The 14,294-nt window shown below is 41.8% G+C and overlaps 1 protein-coding gene across 12 annotated transcripts in view; it reads left to right on the top strand.

Annotated features, from left to right (window-relative positions):
• DNAH7 (dynein axonemal heavy chain 7) overlaps positions 1 to 14,294 on the top strand; it is a 270,100-nt gene that overhangs the window by 159,211 nt on the left and 96,595 nt on the right. For all 12 annotated transcript variants that reach the window (XR_012154342.1, XM_073306229.1, XM_073306230.1 and 9 more), the window contains 3 exons: positions 83 to 955; positions 5,319 to 5,548; positions 6,647 to 6,977. Coding sequence is in view for 11 of the 12 variants with exons in the window: in XM_073306229.1 (XP_073162330.1) it covers positions 83 to 955; positions 5,319 to 5,548; positions 6,647 to 6,977 (1,434 nt within the window). In the remaining variant the exon portion in view is untranslated. The remainder of the gene's footprint in view (positions 1 to 82; positions 956 to 5,318; positions 5,549 to 6,646; positions 6,978 to 14,294) is intronic.

Here is a 14,294-nt window from a genome sequence, read left to right as displayed (position 1 = left end):
TCACTTAGATTAATGCCAGTATAAAATGAACAGAATGCTAGCATCAACTACTAAAACTATGACATTATTATTTATTATGCAGGTTCTTAGAGTGTACTATGATCGCTTAGTGGATAATGCAGATCGAGCCTGGCTTGTTGGTTATATCCAAGAAGTAGTGAAAAGTCATTTAGATGAAGACTTTCATGAACTTTTCCAGAGCCTGGACTTCAATTTTGATGGCAAGGTGGAAGAGGATGACTTACGTAGCCTGATGTTTTGTGACTTTCATGACCCCAAACGAGAGGACACCAACTATAGGGAGATCAAGGATGTGGACACACTGAGATTAGTTGTAGAGAGCCACTTGGAAGAATTTAATAACATGAGCAAAAAACCTATGCAACTTGTCTTGTTCCGATTTGCTATTGAACACGTCTGTAGAATTTCACGGATCCTGAAACAACCTCGCAGCCATGCCCTTCTGGTTGGTGTTGGAGGCAGTGGCAGGCAGTCCCTCACTCGATTAGCAGCACATATGGCTGATTATACACTTTTCCAGGTTGAAATATCTAAGAGCTATGGTAACAATGAGTGGCATGAAGACTTAAAAGTCATCCTAAGGAAATCTACTGAGGGTGAGATGCAAGGAGTTTTCTTATTCACTGATTCTCAGATAAAGAAGGAGTCATTTTTAGAAGACATTAACAACTTACTAAATGCGGGGGAGGTACCAAACCTCTTTGCACTAGATGAGAAACAAGAAATTTGTGAACGAATGCGTCAGATAGACCGCCAGCGAGATAAAACAAAGCAAACTGATGGTAGCCCCATAGCCCTTTTTAACATGTTCATTGATCGCTGCCGAGACCAGCTCCATGTGGTATTGGCAATGAGTCCCATTGGAGATGCTTTTCGTAATCGCCTTCGAAAATTTCCAGCTCTTGTTAACTGCTGCACACTTGACTGGTTTCAGGTAGAGTTATTTACTATTTACACATTTTCTGATGGGACACCACAAATGCATTATTCAAAATATGGCCTCAGTTCTTTTCATGTCAAGTAGTTTGCTCTTTAATTCTGTTAACAGTTAAAACATTTTCTGGATTTTCCTAGAATTAGATGGTGATACTCTGCCCTACTGACTTTAGAGGGATTGCACAGGGTGTAAATAAGGTCAAGATTCTGCCCAGAATGTCACAATCACTGAGATTAATATCTGAGTAAATACAGTACAGTAGAAATTAGAGAATGACCTATCCAATTTACTCAGCTTGCAAAATCTCAGTGATGATTTGCCAGGTGCCCAAAAAAGTTTAGGTCTGGTATGGATTGGCAAGAATTAGTAGAGAAATCTCCCAGTCCCAAGCATGACCTTCTTCCCTACTAACTTGTAAACTACTATAATCTATCTATATGGTATGTAACAGTAAGGTTCAAAATTTGATCATACAAGTTAGGAAATTCAGACTTATGCTATCCTTAAAATGCATAGCTGTATCCCTGAGCCTCATTTTAAAGAGAAGAGGGTAAGTTATAGCCAGTCTTTTTAGCATATGCACAGTGTCCCTCAGGTGGCACATGACTGGGATTCACCACCGAATTTGGTTCGCTGGTTGGATCATTAGCTTCCCTGGCTTGGGCCAGGTACTGATGGGGAGTGCAACATGAATGCTGATCCATAACTGTTATCCAGGGTTTTCAGAACCCCCAACAGTGGTAACTTAACTATTTCACTCTAGTCAGTTTTCAGAGTGGCAGCCGTGTTAGTCTGTATTCGCAAAAAGAAAAGGAGTACTTGTGGCACCTTAGAGACTAACCAATTTATTTGAGCATAAATAAGGCAGTGTCAGGAATAAATCAGTGGGAACAGAGCAATTCCGTCTGATAAAAGATTCATGCAAGTAAGCGTGCTCTATCTAAATCTGTAGTTTATTAGATTTAAGCACACACAGACATAAGTAATAAGTTTAGAACATCCCAGATATTCACCTAACATCTGGAACAGTATTGAGTAATTAACAGCTGGTTCACAGTGGCCAGTTGCTCACCCACTGAGGAGAAAAGGTGTCAGAAAAAACATCTCTCAAGATGGCTTCAGAGGACTGTTCCAAAGTACACTCTATTATCTAAACTTTTTATAGCTAACTTCTAGAAAAAACATAGGTCATAATGACCCCTACTGGAGGATCACTTTTTTTAACTTTCAATAAGCTTCTAATATCAAAGGCATTTAGACTCAAGGTTTTTATCCAGTTATCGTCTTTCATTTTCCGTTATTTACTTTTTTCTCACAGTCAGGAATGAGAGGAGGGGTTGGATGGGGCAGCAGGGGGCAGTCAGGGGCGGGGGTCCAAGGGCGGTCAGGGGACAGGGAGCAGGGGGTGGTGGATGGGGCAGGAGTCCTGGGAGGGGCCATCAGGGGACAGGGAACAGGGGGTTTGGATGGGGGGCGAGAAGCAGGGGATAGGGGTCAGTTGGGTAAGGGTAAGGGTCAGGGGCCAGGCCACGCCTCTCCTAACTGGCCCTCCATACAATTTTGGAAACCCGATGTGGCCCTCAGGCCAAAAAGTCCCTCCTGGAGCAAAGGATTTTGCTCCCCCAAAAAGGTTTGAGGGAGAGGGAAGAGCTGGCTAGATATAGCTCTTGTTTCCTGCCTCTTCTTGAGAACTTGAGGGAGTTCCAAGCTGTCTAGAGGAGGGAGAGAATTAATGCAAATAAGCTCCCATCTTTCACATTCCTCAGCTCCCTAGCCTGATCCTGCCCTTTCTCCCTCTTTGAAGCTCTGCAGCCTTCTGAAGTTTCTCCAGTCCTTGGGTTATATTAACACACCTGTACAGCTTAAAGGGAGAGGAACAGTAAATTCTAGGCAGCTTTTGACTAACCTTTAAAAATACTTAAATCCTGTTTTCTTTGGAGGTGGGATTCTTTCACCCTGAATCCCAGAGAAAGTTTAGTGGCAAAGCATCTTTCACAACCTTTTGAAGTGGTGAAAAACCATTTAAAATGAATTAAATATTCACTTTGGTGAGTAATTAAAAAGCCACTCAGGATGTTTACTACAGTTAAATTAAAGTGTGGGTAAAAATGAAGATATTTCTTTATTTTTCAGTTTTTAGCACCAGTTATTTACACAAGTAGATATATAAACTTTTCGCAGAATCCTATTTACCAGCACAGAGTCTTACTGTTGGTAAGGAACAGAGCATGTACAGTGACGAGTGCACTTAAGTTGAAATCCTTATTAATAATTTTGCGAGCTTGCAGTCAATTGATAAATCACATATTAACATCTGAGAAGTGGTTTATGAATTTTGGAATTTATGGAATTCTGTAAAATGCTTACTGATATTTTGATATGAATATTTTTTTAAATGCAAACAAACAAAAACAAGTTGCTGAAAATGTTTTTAATTAGTGTTGTGCTGGACACTGACAAACTCAACATGCTTCATTTATGACCTACTGTATTCTAAGAAGCAACAAATCAAGAGTTATAATCCAGAAATGATTGTTGTAACTTTGTCTTGCAGATCTGCCACTGAAAACATATTTTTAAATATTCACATCAAAATACTGTTTAGTATTTAGATCTCTTTAACTTGTGACTGCAGGGTGCATGCACATATAGGCCACAATCCTGAAAAGCCTTACTTGCACACATGCTTAATTTTTTGTGTGATTAATCAATGGAACAACTCATGTATAAAGTTAATCTATCAGTTAGTCTTATCAGGTTTAGAGCAATAGAAAATTCTGTAAATTCTATGTACACAGATACAAGTGAGGCATAAATAGTGTGTGTCATTCACACATCCTTCCTCCACAATCTGTAGAGCAAAAAGTGTAAGCACTGATTGATATCAGCATGGTAAGTTCCTCTGAGATTCTTCATTTTGCTAGGTAAGCACTGGGCCCTCTATAAAAGTTAAAAGTTTAGTTTTCTCATGATAATAATGAAATTAAAAATAAATCTTAATAAAGGATAGTATCCAACTTCGATATACTCAGAAAGCAAGACATCTGTGTAATGCAATATGTTTTCATATTTCAGTCTAATAATTGAATGTATTGGTATTATCGTGTGCATTTTCTTATGCAATTTTGCAGTTGTTGGTTTAAAGTATGATTCTGATCTGAAAAGTGACTGTAAACATGGTAACTCTTTACTTAATAAGCTGTCTCCCTGTGTGTCAGTCATATCCTTTGATTGTAGTAATTAAAATAAGATTTTACTATTTTTTACACCTCTTAGCTATGAAGAGTTAAAATTACTAAGAGAGTATCATTCTTTCTTGTGCATTCTCAGCAGTATTGTTATCTAAGCTCCAGTTGGTGACACCTTTGTAAACCCACTGAAGGTTGCACAGAGGTAATTTGAAAAAAATGGGGTTTTACTGAGAGCCCAATTTGGCTAGCAAAATCTGTATTTGGACAATGATGTTCAAGAAGGAAAGAACCCAAATGGACTTGCAGGGCCCAAATTGAGTTTGTAGTGTTAGCAGTTAGAAAAAAGACAATTTTTTACTTGTAAACTCAGTGTTGGTAATATGGAAATCAGTGAAAAAACAATTAACCAAGAATCCCACAATGACACTTCTATGGAGTCACTTTTCAAAGTGCAGCTGTATTTCAGAGTTCTTCTGTACCCCAGTTTACATTTGAATTCTGTTTATTTGCTTTATATCCAGGTTTACAAGTTTTGGAAATAAATGTTAAACTAAATATGTTTTTAAAAGACTGTTTTACTTTTTATAGAAACAACAAAACAGTTGTTCTCTGCAGTAAATTTTGATGATTAAACAAAAATTCAGGATTTTTTTCTCCAAAAATAATGAAAATAAGCTTTCATTAGATAATGTTATAGCCATTCTTTATATGGAAAGTTTATGTGAAGAGAGCATATATGTGTTTATTTTAATAATATTCTGACAAATTGGTAACATACTGTGCTTTTGCTTATTGGATGAGTTGAGGGAAAGTTTGCCCTTGGTTGAGCCCTGGCAACTCTTTGACTTTAGTGGCAGTTGTCCATCATGACCAAAGGCAGAATTTGAGTCTTTTCATTTTTCACAGTAAAGCCCCAATTATCTGACTTCCATTTAATCAAAGGTTGGTCAGATCGTCTATGGCAATACTGTGTGCCCTGCATTGCACTCACCCTACTTATTTGAAGCCTCATTTTTCTGAAGTTTCATATTGAGGGAAGGATTTTCAGAAAACTAGAGTTGTTCTGTATTAGGTTTTCCTTTTGTATGTGAACGTAGAAATGAAAAACTCTCCGTGTAATAACTATTTGTATGATAAGTGAAGTAATATTATGTTTATTTTCAATTTAGACATGGCCTGAAGATGCATTGCAAGCTGTTGCCTCTCGCTTCTTGGAAGATATTGAAATGTCAGAGGCAACACGCGAAGGCTGTATTGATATGTGTAAAAGCTTTCACACTTCTACCATTGCTTTGTCTGACCTGTTCCATACTGAGCTTCAAAGGCACAACTATGTTACACCTACCTCATACCTGGAATTAATCTCCACATTCAAAACCTTACTGGAAAAGAAACGCACGTAAGGATATATAACATGCATTTTGATAGGGGAGTCCAAAGTTCCTTGAAAATATTATTTTCTACATGTAATTAATTTGTGTAGCTAAACTAATAAAAAAAGTTAAGAATACTTAGATTGCCATTTCTTGGCTACATTTGCACTCAGTGGACTAAAGAGCAAGTTAGACCTAGTTTAATTCTTGTATTCCATTAGGCCAGTTCTAATATTCATTATTAAGTTGATGCCTATTGATACTTTAAAATATCAATTTTTTTTCTTCTGATGCAGTCCCAGACCCTAGAAATTACATCTGTTCTGCAGGGTGAATATCACTGAGTAACTCTGAGTTGCGGTATAAAGACACTCCCTTCCTTCATGATGGGTGGAGTTTTAGGTCTCCGAGACTGTATGTAAGCTCTGAGGGAAAATAAAAGGGCTCAGGGACTTAGTATAGTCATGCAGAAATCTAGGGATATTCCTCTAGGTCACCAGTGTGCCTAGGTCAGTAGTGACCGAAAGTCATTACCATCAGAAGACTCTTTCATGTCTTAGTGAAAAGAGTAGGAAGTTTCAGTTCCTACTTGTCCAGAACCTCATTATTTCCTCTTGACTAATGCAACCACCTCCTCTCTGAACTTCTTGATACACAGATTACTCCCCTCAGTTCCATATAAAACACAGCTATTAAAATAATATTCCTTCTGTGTCCTTCTACTGACTCCTCCTCCATCATATCACATCACATTCCAACTTCTCATTCCTAAAGGCCTTCATAACTCTGCACCCATCTACTTTCCCACTCTTGTCTTTTATCTTGTCACCCTGCCTCCACATCTGTTCTTACAGTAAATCCAGCCTTGATCACTCACTTGTCATTTTTCATACCTTTAAGAAGCTTGCACATAACTGAAGTAGCGTAAAGGAGTCTGAGTGTAAATGAGAATCAGGCACAAGCACTATATTGCACCGTCTGATGGGCAAATAAAACAAGATGGCATGGTGTTTAAATTTCAAGAATGGTGGGAAATTAGAAATTTGGGGAATGGGGCCAAGAAAATTGATAATATATTTATAAAAATGTCTGTAAAATTAAGCACTGCTTGATATTACTTTTAGTGAGGTGATGAAAATGAAAAAACGATATGAAGTTGGCTTGGAGAAACTGAATTCTGCTGCATCACAGGTGGCTTTGATGCAGTATGAGCTGGAAGCCCTACAGCCTCAGCTAAAGGAAGCTAGCAAACAAGTTGATGAAATGATGCTGGTTATTGAAAAGGAGTCCTTGGAGGTAGCTAAAACTGAAAAAATAGTGAAAGCTGATGAAGCTGTGGCGAATGAGCAAGCTATGGCTGCAAAAGCAATCAAAGATGAATGTGATGCTGATTTGGCACAAGCCTTGCCGATTCTCGAAAGTGCTCTGGCTGCTCTTGACACTCTTACTGCACAGGTAAAGCTAACTATATGTATTTATACACTGACCAGGTATTCAGACTAACAAAAACAAACCATGTCTGCCTTCAAAGAAAATCTGAATATGCTACATTGCTATTAATTGTCAGATTTCACATTGTTACTGAATTAAAAGTTGCATAATTTTGTAGCATCTGAAATTTCTTAAAACATTTAGTTTCAAAATCAAGGCATTCTTTTATTTTCATTCCCTGCTTGGACAGCTATAACATAAGCTAGTGAACTATAACACTTATATGCTCAGGAGGTATAAAATCAAACATTTCTCACTAGTCATTTTAAAATTCATAATCATAATAATATTCTGAATCAACAAATGGCAAGTTAAAAAGAATTTTCCTGATTGCTTCCTCAGCAAAACTGCATACTTGCCATGTAATTGTTTCGATATATTCACATAGATATCTGTCCTTTCAGAGACTAGAAACAGAGGCTGAGTTTCTGTGCTACACCTTTAACTTGCAGCCCAAGGGGAGGTAGTGAGGGGTAAGGTGGCTTTATGCCATCTTTATGCCCTCCCCAGCTGCTCTGGTGCTGGAAAGAAAGAGGCCCTAGACATAACTTATATAACTCTGGGGGCTATAATCCCTGCAAGCTGCGTGGCCACAGCCTATATAGTGCCATGCAGGCGCTCAGGGAACCCGCCTGAGGACCGCTGCGGCTGGAGGAGGACACCCCTCCCCCGGCCCTCCTCTCCCGGTCCCCACCGCAGTCGCAGCTGGAGCGGTCCAGCTCAGCTCCAGGCGCAGCCTGGCCCCTACTACAGTGCCCCTCCCCTGGCCTGAATCCAGCCCTGGCCCGGACCTGCTGGGGTTGGGGCACCTATCCTGAAGCCCTTGCTGCGGGGAGAGGCGTCCCCTCCCAGTCCAGGTGCTGCTGCAGGGAGAGAGAGCTGGGGGGAGTCCTGGAGCATCCTTGTGTACCCCAAACCCCTCATATTCCCAGCCCTACTCCGGAGCCCGCACCCCAGCCAGCGCCCTCACACCCCTGCACCCCAACTCTCTGCCCCAGCCCTGAGCCCCTTATCCCCAGCCCCCCCCCCAGAGCCCACACCCCCAACCAGAGCCCTCACATGCCTGCAGCCCACCCAAACCCTCTGCCCCAGCCCTGAGCCCTCTCCCACACTGTGAACCCTTTGGCCCCACCCCCACCAGATGAATTTTGTTATGTGCACCAATATGAAGGTGACCACCTCCATATTGGTACACATAACAAAATTCATTCCGCACATGGGTGGGAGAGATTAGAGGGAGCACTGCCTGGGGGTCAGTCTAAATGACAGCAGCCACTCTTTGGGCCACCGCTGTGTCTGGAATTTCTGCAGTACTGCAGGCAGTGATTCTGTCTCCAACACACACCTTACTACACCAGGACTTGCACAAGGGCTCCTGGAGGGCAATCTTGCACAGTGCCTGTGCTAGGGGAATCCTCTTCCAACCAGAGCTGGGGCTTGTAATGCCCCTTTATAACACTCCAGGCCTTTTGCCCAGTGGAAAGGGGACTGCATGGGGGAAAGGATCTCTCACTCTGTGTCAGTATAAAGGTTCTAGTGAAAGCCATCCTTCCATAGTAAATCCATGTGGCTGAGAATAATTCCAAGAAAACAACATTCTTCTTTGAGTGCTGGTCTTTGTGTATTTCACTATTGGTGCACTTTGCGCTCCATTTGTCCAGAATCAGATAATTTTGAAAGCAGCGTTTATTGGTCTGCACAGGTACCCTTGCTCTGCTTGTGCCTCCAACTGAGGAGATAAAGGGTATAGCAGACCAACTGCCTCTCTAGTTCCTTCTTTCCGCTTCCTGGCTTGGGTTGGAACCTCCAGTGTCAGAAGCTTAGTCTTCCTTTATTCTTCAACCTCTAAATACATATGTATATATTTTGTAAATAGTTTTTAGAATTTTATCCATTATTTTTAGCTAAGTTTTGTAGTTTGATAGATTCCCCACTGTAGGGAATTCAACCCCCCTGCCTCCACATACACATCTTGATATGAGTACTGGACTATGGCCGGGACTCTAGGCTTCAAAATTGGTTTCTTGCACATGCTCCTTCTAAGTCAGTGACAACCATTAACGCTGCCTGTACTGCCTTAGGGAAGCTCAGGTTGCAGCAAGATATGATATCTGCTGCTCTTTCCCCATTCATACCTTAAGAAGCACTTAATGGAGAAGGCCATAAGGTTGCACTTTGACCCAGGCCAGGGGGACCTCCCCTCCCATACATTGGGCTGACTCAGCAAAGAGTGTGCCTCCTTATGTAAGGTTCTACTGAGCAATAAGGAAATCTACCCATACAGATCCCCCACTGGAGTCTTGTCATTGATAGGGGGCAGGGAGCACTCTCATAAACACAAGAGCAAATTCTCCTCTAAATCTACTTCAAAGAAGACAGATACAGGCGTGCCTAAGTTGAACAAATCTTTCTGCTCCCCTCATGAAGACTTAGAACGTACTAAATCTTAGGGTCTTGACAAAAAGCCCATAAGTTGGGACCAGACGATGCTCTGGCAGCAATGGTGCTACTGATACCAACTAAGCCTAAACTCTGGAAACCAACAGTACTACCAAAAGGCAGTCATTGCCAGCCTCAATCAACAGCTGTACTGGCTCTGCCTCACACAGCTGAGGCACAAACTATGTCTGCTCTGTTGATCTGGGCTGATAGGACCCCTCACACTCCAGGGAGAGCAGAGTCTTACATTCCACCTGATGACATCTTTGCTTTGCCAGATCTCCAATCATCCTCCTTGTCCCCAACTGGCCCATAAAGTTTTGGTTCCCAAGTCTCCTATGTATGTCCTCTTGGTCACTGATCAGCATTCATTCCTTTTCCAATAACCTGACAAAGGGGAAGGGCAGAATCAAGCATCTCAACTTCCAACCACTCCAGCTCAGGGCGTAGTTTTGGGTGGCCATTAACTCTAGAACATGCAAAACATTCTTAGTAAAAGTTGAAAGGATTCTACTAGGAAATGTTATTTAGCCAACTGGTATTCATCTGATTCTTTCCCTCAAAACAGCTTGTCTTTCCATCAACTCTTTATGGGTTCACCTGCCAGCAATCAGTGCATACCACCCACTTTCACATGGTCACTCAATTTTTGCTCACCTGCTGACTACCAGGTTCTGGAATGACCTAGTTAGAAATTTTCTGGCAGTAAGAAAACCTTCTCTCAATGGGACTTAAATCTTGTTCTATCAGTGCTCACCAAGCTGCCCTTCAGACCGCTAGCGACCAGATGTTCCATGTCTCTCCTGTCTCTTAAGGTTGTATTCCTCGTAGCCATCACCTCAGCCAGGAGGGTGGGTCAGCTTGGAGTACTGATGGTGGGATCTGCCTTACATCATATTCCATAGAGACAGTTTCATTGTGTTTACATCCTAAGTTCACCCCCATAGTTTTTTTAGAATTTCACCTGAATCAGTCAATCCCCTTACCTCTGTTTTTTCCAAAGCCACGTGCATCTGAAAAGGAGAGGAGACTTCATTCCCTTGACATGAAACAAGCCTTAGCCTTTTATCTACAAAGGACAAAGCCAGTCAGAAAATCTCCCAGGTTGTTTATCGCCATACCGGAGTCCATGGTTAGGCTCTTTCCTCTCAGAGGATCTCTAAAATGGATCTCAGGCTGTATCTTACCCTGCTGTCAGTTGTCTGATTTCCCCCTCCCATTTTGGGGTGAGAGCACAAGTGACGACAATGGCATAACTTTAAGAAATACCTCTACTTGACATTTGCAAAGCAGCTGTGTGGGGTTCCTTCTACTGATCTGAGGTATGATGCTCCAACACAGGACTCCTCCACTGATGCATCCTTTGGGATGGTCGTTCTTCAAATGGCTCTGCTGCTTGCATTCTTGAAGCCTCCTCCTACTTGAGTACTGCTTGTCAGTCACCCACAGTGGAATACACATAGGGACCAGCACTCGAAGAAGAAGAGAAAGTTACTTACTGTAGAGTAACTGGAGGATCTTCAAGATATGTGGTTCCTATCTGTTTTCCACTACCTGCCCTAATTCCCTTCTGCTTTGCATCTGTGACTGGGGTCCCAGGGGGGCCACTCTGCGATTGCTCAATTAGGGTAATTGCAAAGAATGGGGCAGATGATCCCCAAAACTGGTGGCTATTCTAATGCTTATTCACCAAGCCAGCAGCAAAACAGCTTCTACAATTCCTTACTGGTTACCCACACGACCACAAGTGGGAGATACACCTGACAGTACTTCACAACATATTCGGACGATGGGGGACACTATCCACAGACCTGTTCGCCACTCACCTGAACAAGAATTGTCCATGCTACGGATCAGGGATGGGTCAACACTGCCCAGGTGATGTTCTCTTCATCCCCTGGAACAGGGACCTTCTCAGTGCCTTTTCTCCATTTCCTCAATTGTCTAAGGTCCTACTGAAAATAAAGAGCGGGATCCCACATCATTCTGATTGCTCCTACTTGGCCAAGACAGACCTGGTACCCTTACCTGTCACAGCTCACGACATGCCCACTGATCCCTCTCCCAACCATTCCGCACCTCCTCTCACAGAACAGAGGATGCAGGGTACATCTCTGCCTCAAGGCATGGCTGCTGCTTGATTCCAACACCTAGAAAGCTCCTGTTCAAGGGAGGTACAAGAGGTTATGTTGCACAGCAGAAAGTCCTCAACGCCACATACTTACCTGAAAAAATGGTCCAGGTTTCAGATTTGGTGCTTCTCCCAAACATCCGTGACTATTCCACATATCCTGGACTATGCATTGACCCTGAAGAAATTGGGTCTATCTTTAAGTTCTTTCAGGGTCCATCTAGCAGCTATATCAGCTTTCCAAAAACCTGTTGAGGGTTACTCAGTGCTGTCGCATCCAACTAGTAAAAGATTCCTCAAGAATATAATAAACTTCTTCCCTCAACCTCAACTACTGTCTCCCATGTGGGACTTAAACCTGGTACTGAAAGCATTAACTAGGCCTCTTTTCAAAACTATGGTCACCTGTTCACTGACGTAACTTCCCATGAAAATGCCCTTTCTGATATCGATTACCTCAGCCAGGAGAATAGGAGAGATAGCTGCTCTGATGGCATAACCCCACTATCAGGGTATTCTTCTTGGCCAATGTTATGCTTAGGCTGCATCCAAAATTCATCCCTAATGTGACCTCCCTCTTTCACATGAATCAACTGAGTCACCTTCCAATCTTTTACCCCAAGCCTCACTGAGACAACAGGGAGGCTATATTGCATATCCTGGATGTCAGGAGAGCCCTGGCCACTTGGACAGGATAAAGACCTTCAGGAAGTCCCCTAAGCTTTTTCTCTCCATTATGGAAAGATCCAAAGACTCAGCAATATCACCCCAAAGGCTTTCCAAGTGGGTCTCAACTTGCATCAGACAGTGTTACCAAGTTTGCAATATGACCTCTCCAGACTCTGTTTGTACATACTCCACAAAGTCAATTTCCTCATCCTTCACCTTATTCAAGAATGTCCCTATCTCAGAGATCTGTAGAGCAGCGACATGTGCGTCAACCCACACTTTTGCAGAACGCTATTGTTAGGGAAAAAGGTTTTCCCTCCCATCTAGGGTTAGGAGGGTAGCCTTCCCTGGACTTCTGTATTAGCCAAACAAAACGCAGAGTCTTGGCTCTTTGATAAAGAGAGGCACTTTAATGCTAGCAAGTACGACAGCTGAAGGGCTCACCAATTCCTTGAGGAAAATGGTGAAGCCCCGAACAAAGAACAGAGATGGGCTTTTATAGCCTGGTTCAACATACAGTGTGATATCTCTTCCAGTTCAAGCCGGTTAACCCAGTCTGTTTGAAGTTCTGGGATAGGTATAAACATGAAGGCTTATCTGTATAAGGAATTTTTTCCCCAAAACAGGGAGTACAGGTTACACACAGTTCACATTCCTTCCACCCATAACCTTAGAGAGAAGACAGATAAGCATAGAAAAAAGACAGGGGCCTAGCTTTACATGATTATAGGGTTGTTTTCTGGTTCTTTTCTTTATCACTATGGATCACTGGGGACTCCGCCACCGACGCCATCTTTGGCTCCACAGTGCTGTCATCTGTAAGAGACCCGACTCCGAAGTTCTGGCCCTCCAGAAGGGGTACTGCCCAGGAGTCACCTACAGTGGAGCACCCATAGGGATACTACTTGAAGAAGAAGAAGAAGTTACTCACCTTGTGCAGTAACGATGGTTCTTGGAGATGTGTCCCCGTATGGGTGCTCCACAACCCACCCTCCTCCCCTCTATTTCAGAGTTCTTGTCAGTGACTCTGTAGTAGAGAAGGAACTGAGGGGGATTAGCTCGTGCACGCTGACCAGCCTCGCGGAGCAGCATGAGGAGACACAGCGCATGTGCAGGCCTAAGGGACACTGCTACCAAAGCTCTCCAGTCAGCTGCGCAGGGACACAAGCACACTTACAATGGAGCACCCCTAGAGAAACACATCTGGAAGAACCATAATTACTGCATAAAGTGATACCTTCTTCTGTGCTGTTGGTTCAGAGAAATTGACTAGTCCTATATTTGCCTAGAACTGCAGAATTTTGCTACCTTATTCATGGTTCCACTCACTCTCTTGTAAAGTAAGAAATTGTTGGTTATTGAAAAGGAAATTGCACAATTTCTTTCCAGTTTTTTTTGGAAGGTGAATATTAATAATATATCAAAATAACCATAACATTTATCGAGAAGTATTTCTATAAATTAAAACTAGACAGAGCACAGGATGTGCTTAGTTACATCTCTGTACATGCTATTTGACATTATGGTTCAAATAGTTGATTTATTAACAACTAGTTTTAGGAAATATTTTACTATTGAAGAAGTATTAGGTGATTGGAAAACAGCAACTATAGTACCAGGTTTCAAACACAGAAATTCTGGGGAAAAAAGATGAAGATTACAGATTTGTACATCCTAACTCAGGACCTATTGAGCACTAAATTAGAAAAATTTCCTGACATCATTTTGTATGGACAGTTTTTAAGATTTAATATGTGTGTGTCAGCACAGATTTGTGAAAGCTAAATAATGTCAGATAAAACTGATAACTTTAAAAATAAAATAACTTAATCTAGTTAGAACAGAACCAACAAATCTTAATATAGTTAGATTTTCAGAAATCCTTTGACTGTTTCACATTATAATGATTTTATTAACTCTACTTATGGCTTTAGTTTTAAATTATAAATATAGTCAAAAAACTGCTTATAAATTAAAAGTGTGTATTCTTCATAGAAGCTTGTGAGGATTGGAATCCCTAATGATTCTATATAGGGACTGTG

Source organism: Lepidochelys kempii, chromosome 11 (assembly GCF_965140265.1).
Source record: "Lepidochelys kempii isolate rLepKem1 chromosome 11, rLepKem1.hap2, whole genome shotgun sequence".
In the NCBI taxonomy this organism is placed as follows: domain Eukaryota; kingdom Metazoa; phylum Chordata; order Testudines; family Cheloniidae; genus Lepidochelys; species Lepidochelys kempii.
Note: the sequence above shows the minus strand (reverse complement) of the source record. Positions and strands in the feature narration are given on the sequence as shown.